General features: G+C 37.7%; 1 protein-coding gene across 4 annotated transcripts in view; it reads left to right on the top strand.

The window, feature by feature from the left end:
- The window catches only part of PXT1 (peroxisomal testis enriched protein 1), a 39650-nt gene extending 34696 nt beyond the window's left edge, over nucleotides 1-4954 (top strand). For 2 of the 4 annotated variants that reach the window (XR_001628247.2, XM_056818131.1), the window contains one exon: nucleotides 4181-4954. Coding sequence is in view for 1 of the 4 variants with exons in the window: in XM_056818131.1 (XP_056674109.1) it covers nucleotides 4181-4288 (108 nt within the window). In the remaining 3 variants the exon portion in view is untranslated. The remainder of the gene's footprint in view (nucleotides 1-4180) is intronic. The other 2 variants (XR_001628248.2, XR_001628246.2) reach the window with 1 other exon arrangement.
- Nucleotides 4955-5885: the final 931 nt, after the last annotated feature.

The following is a 5885-nucleotide window of genomic DNA, read 5'->3' as shown; positions in this document are numbered from 1 at the left end:
TTCCTTCCTTCCTTCCTTCCTTCCTTCCTTCCTTCCTTCCTTCCTTCCTTTCATCCTGGCCCCATGTGTTCTCCTTGTATAGGCATGTATTCCCTATCTGTGGGTCTTCCACATGTATACACTGGTCCTCTTCTTGCATGTTGTCCTCCATGCATGCCTAGTGGCACACATTTGTTCCTCAGCCACGTGGTCTCTGTATGAATGCCTTTAAGAGTATATCAAATGTGTGTATAATGTATGCATATATATATAAACTGTATATATGTATATACATAAGTATATATATGTGGGTCTTTCCTTATAAATGTATTTACTTTGCTATTATTTTTAACTGTGTCTTCTAGGTGGCTGGTACAAGTAAACACAATAATGAAGGTTCTTGAACCATAGTTTCTAGTGCTAACCCAAAGAATATCTTGAATCTTGGATAGCTCTTCTGAGGGCCCACATGTGTGCTAGGGTACCCTAGGTGCTGAACAACAAAAATGCCTTGAATTCTTGCTATTTGAAAGATACTTTGTTAAATACAGTGTAGATAGTGAGTTCTGCCAGTAGTGTAGGTTTCCTTTTTTCTTTTTAAAATCACATTTATATAGTGCTTTAAGGTTTAGAAAGTATTTTATATACATTCTCATTTAACCTCACTACAAGAGGAAATGTAAGGTGGGTAGTTGCTATTATATTGATTTTATAGATGAGGAAACTGAGGAAGAAATTGAACAGTTTGCCAGGATCACATGGCTAAGAAAGTGTCTGAGGTCTAATTCAAACTCAAGTCCTTCATTTCCAAGCTTTGCACTCTAGTATACCACACCATCTATCTAAGAAGAAAGGGAACTTCTCTGTTGGTCAGAATCTGTATTGTTTCTGCATGTAGAAATATTTTTTTTTGTCTGGCAAAATGGTAATGGTGTTCTTCAATTAAACACATAATAAGCTGGAGATATTCTAAGTATTGTACTAGACACTGGAAGTGCAAAGATAGAATCAGCTAATGGGAATAAAGATAGTATATAAAGAGTTTAGGCAAATTTCTGTGAGATGCATGGTGATCACTTTCATGGGAAGGTGGGTCAGGGAAGACTCTTTGGAGGAAATGGAATTTGAATTTGGACCTATGAGAAGAAAGCCACACAAAAAGAAAGCCATTGCAATGTTTCAGGTATAGAAGTTTGGTGGCTTAGACTGAATCTAAGCTTAGATGCTAATCTAGATTGAGAGGTGAAAGATCTTGGTTTCATCCGTGAACAAAGAATTTGAGACAGTGTTGAGATAAGAACCTGTCATTAGATCAGCTGCCTTACAAGAAGAGATCTGTGCCCTGTAAATTCAGCCTTTTTGTGCTTTCATTTTGTTTTATCATTCTCTTAGTTGCCTATGAAAGTTCTTTAAACCAAACCACAATTTAAATTCTGATGAACAATAACAAAAAAAGGGATAATTCGGGGTTGATAAAGTCCAAATACAGTTTTACAGCAAGTTAGTCCCCTTAAAAAGTTATTGGGTAAGAAGTCGTTGGAGGTAGATGTTTGAGGGAAATAACAGGGAACACACACTGTTAACACATCCTTAGATGGAAATTAAGGAGAGCTAACATTACTACAAAGAGACTTGTCCTTTATAATTTAGCCCATATTTAATCCTGCTCTTCTGACATTTGGCTCTGATTTACATCTCATTTGCATTCTGGACTGTCCTACTTGATCCTTTGACTTGACATTGGTGTTCTTGACATCTGTTTCTGCTTATTCTCCGAGTTTGATGTCTTCAGCATCCTGTCCTAACACATACTGGGTGCTTACATTCTTGGTATTGTCTACCCAAAACTTCATGCTCCAGTTTCTTCTCCATTCTTGAATCTGTCCTCAACACATCACCTCTCTATTGACTGACTATCTCACATGTCTGGAATACTCTTCTGCTTTATATTTTTGTTTCCATGACTGCCTTCAAATCCCAACTAAAATCTTACCTTCTACAGGAAACTTTTCTGATCCCTCATTCTAAGGCCTACCTTCTGTTGATTATTTCTAATTTATCCTGTATATAACTTGTTTGTAGAATATCAGGGCAGTTTTCCTTGATGATTTCTTGAAAGATGAGGTCTAAGCTCTTTTTTTCGGTCATGACTTTCAGGTCGTCCAATAATTCTTAAATTATGTCACCTGAATTTATTTTCCAGGTCCATTGTTTTCCCCATGACATACCACATTTTTTTCCATCTTTTTCATTCTTTTGACAATTTGATTCTTTCTTGATGTCTCATGGAGTTATTAGTTTCTACTTGCTCAATTCTAATTTTTAAGTCATTATTTCTTGAATGAACTTTTATACCTCCTTTTCCATTTGGCCAGTTCTACTTTGTAAGGAGTTCTTTTCCTCAGTGAAATTTTGTACCTCTTTTTCCAGAGGGCCACTTCTGCCTTTCAAGAAGTTTTTCTCTTTTGTACATTTTTTTGTGTATCTCTTTCCATTTGGCCGGTTCTGCTTTTTAAAAAGTTCTCTTCTTTTGGATTTTTGTATCTACTTTACCAATTGGTCTATTCTATTTTTTAAAGTATTAATTTATTTAATATTCTTGTGCCTCCTTTACCAAATTGTTGACTCTTTTTTCCATGATTTTCCTATATCAGTGATGGTGAACTTTTTAGAGACCAAGTGCCCAAAGTGTGCCACATACCACATGTGAACCACCACTGCCACTTTACCCCAGACAGAGGAGGGAGGAAGCACTCCCACTGGGCTGCTGGGCAGAGGGGTGGGTGATGAGAGAAATGTCCTTAGGTGTGAGTAGAGAGAGGGAGGGGAGAAGCCCCCTCTGGCACATATGCCATAGGTTTGCCAACATGGTTCTATATCATTCTCATTTCTCTTCCCAATTTTTCTTCTATCTCTCTTATTTGATTTTTAAAATCCCCTTTTTTTTTTTGGCTTGAGAGCAATTCGTATTTTTCTTGGAGACTTTGGAGGCAGCAGTATTGACTTTGTTGTCTTCTTCTGAATTTGAGTCTACCCTGTCACCAAAATGTCTTTCTATGTTGAGTTTTTGTTATTGTTGTTGTTTACTCATTTTCCTTCCTTTTTCTTTCCTTTTAATTTGAACAACTGTTAAAGTTGGGCTCTGTAACTATGGTGAAGGGAGCACTTTCCAAGCTTCAAGTTCTTTGTGTAACTGCCTTCAGAGTTGGGGATGTATTTGCTTTCAGTTCTTCCAAGGGGATATGATATAAGGAGAGATGTGCCTGTGTTCTGGTCTGTGAGTAACCCCAAGCATTTTTTTATACCTTGGAACTATGACTGAGGTCCCCAGCTCCCTGCTGGTATGAGCTGGTGCTCCTCCTCACCCTGTAACTGCACCCCAGGACTTCAACTTGGTTTTGTGTGTGGGCAATATGACAAGAATCTTGCACCCAGAGCCAGCAAAGGGACCTTCGTAATCTCCTTCTGAGCAGTTGTATGACCCCACTTGTAGTATCTGTGGGTGAGAGTTCTGGAAGCATTGGCTGCTGCTTCAGTTGCACTTAAGACCTGTTGCCTTGGTGGGGGCTCCCCTAGGGCATTGGGCTCCACATCTATCCCGGTGGATCCTTCCTACCCACCTTCTAAGTTGTTATTCTGAAAAATTACTTCAACTTGTCTTTTGGGGAATTATGCTGCTCCAGAATTCATTTTGAGATACTATGCCATCGCTTTTTGGAGGGTAATCTGGTAGAAATCAGATGTGCTCCTGTACCTTCTCTGCCATCTTGGATTACTCCATTCCTTCTTTATTACTTATTTTTCCTTCAGGTTTTCTCAGAATTCATTCTAATACCTAATATAAATTAATGGCACAAGTAGAACTTCAACTGATTTCAATAGAATTCAAAGACCTGTGAAATCAGTTCAACAGTACTGAGATTACATAAAGTGAATTTTTTCAAACCAATTTTTGGATACTTTGGGCATTTCTCTTATAATAAATCATTATGTTCATTGTCCAGATGAAAATCTTTTAAGGAGGAAAAGAAGGATAATGTTTCCAAGTTTCCAAGTGGTTTTCAAAGAGAAAATAGACACCCAAAGCTTTTGAGTTTTTGAAGAAATTTATGAATCATAACTCAAGAAGCTTGCTGTAACAAAGAATTCATATTTATAATATATTGAATTTCTAACACAATATTTTTATGTCTTTTTACAGGGTCTTCAATTAGAAGAAGTTAGAGATGCAGTGGCTCATTTTGTCTTATTTTTGCTTAGAAAAGCTCATTTGGTTTTGAACTATTTTTTGGCCAACCATCCAATGTAGAACAAAATTTAAATTTCAAGTTGTTCGTTTTCTTTCCACTTTCTGAGATATATACATTACCCTTGTTGAACCCCAAAAATCTGGGGGAAAAGACCATGCCTTATTGACTTTCCTAGCTGCCTGGTTGGTTTGTACCGATAGGTACAAAGAAGAGGGGCAGTATGGTTGAATGGTATGAATGCTGGAAATGGAGTGAAATCTCAGCTCAAATTCTGTCTATGAGACTGACCATGAAACCCTGGGCAAGTCACTTAACTTCATTGAAACTGTTTCTTTATCAATAAAATTAGACTAATTATAATGTTTGTACTACTTATATCCCAGAATTGTTATGAGGAAAATTTTTTTCTTAGTGTTCTGCACATAGCAGGAATTTAATAAATGTTTATAGAATGGTATAAAATGGAATGTAATAAATGTTTCTTGAATGTGCGATAAGGGTGGGAAGACAACCTTTGTTTTCTTTGTTATCTGACTTTCTTATCATAGGTGGGTTTATGCTAACTGAACAGAGAATGTATGGAATCAGGAGGCAGATGTGTATATAGTAGCCACCTTTGATACTTCTGGGGGGGCCTCATAGGAATATTATTTACAGAATATGCGATGGAACTAAACATAAACTCACTGAAAAAAAAGCAATAACAACTTATTGAAGGCTTGCCTTTGTGGATTTATTTGAACCTCAAAAATCTAATAAGTAGGTGAGAGTAATTAGTTCATTCAGTTTGATTCTCTCTCTTTATGTACTATGTCCTTTCATTGACACAAGAGAGCTTCCGTCTACTACTAGTCTCCCTACTTTCCTGCATAGTCTCTAAACTGTAAGATGTATCCTCCATTCTTGTTTATTAATTTCAGTGGCCCATATATACCATACCTACATAAGCCCACCTCTCTCCAGGCCCTTTCTCATTACTCTTAGGTTATAACCACTCTTGTATAGCAGAGTACTTTTTAAAGTTTCCTTTTCTAACAGGCACAGACCCCACCACTCTTAAGACTCCCACCACTCACACACTTAGGCCTCTACCCCAGCCCTTACTACCCCTTCCCTTTGAAAAGAATGAGTTAAAATTTCTAAGAATGTTCACCACCTTTTGACCCCAAATTTGAGTGGCCTTTCACACCTCTTTGGGTCTTTCCAAACCAATCTGAAGCTTTACAGCAGTATCATGTAGCCAGGGCAAAAGTCAATAGCTTCCATGAGCATGACTGCAGTTGAAAGGAATTCACTCATATTAACCCAACTAAGGGGAAACAGGAAGGGGGAGAAGAGGGATGGAGCTAATCCCTGTGGAGAGGGGTTGCAAGACAAACACAAAGATCTTAATAGTCATTTGAGGTGCTTTTTGTGTGCTGACAGGAAATAGTTGTGGCTCTAACTTATAATAGATAAGAAACTATGTTGATTGGTCCCAAGGCAAGTTGATTGAGGGTAATCACACAAAACAGTAACAACATTCCCTTAGAAGAAAAAGAAATGGCAGCAGCAGCAGCAACAGCAGGTAAACAGCTCCAACAGGTGATAGCAGCAGCTCACTGACAAAAGTAGCAAATGTAGCAGTCCTGAAAGAAGAATGAAATCACAGAGAAG

This window comes from Monodelphis domestica, chromosome 2 (assembly GCF_027887165.1).
Source record: "Monodelphis domestica isolate mMonDom1 chromosome 2, mMonDom1.pri, whole genome shotgun sequence".
In the NCBI taxonomy this organism is placed as follows: Eukaryota; Metazoa; Chordata; class Mammalia; order Didelphimorphia; family Didelphidae; genus Monodelphis; species Monodelphis domestica.
This window is presented reverse-complemented; position numbering and strand designations above follow the sequence as displayed.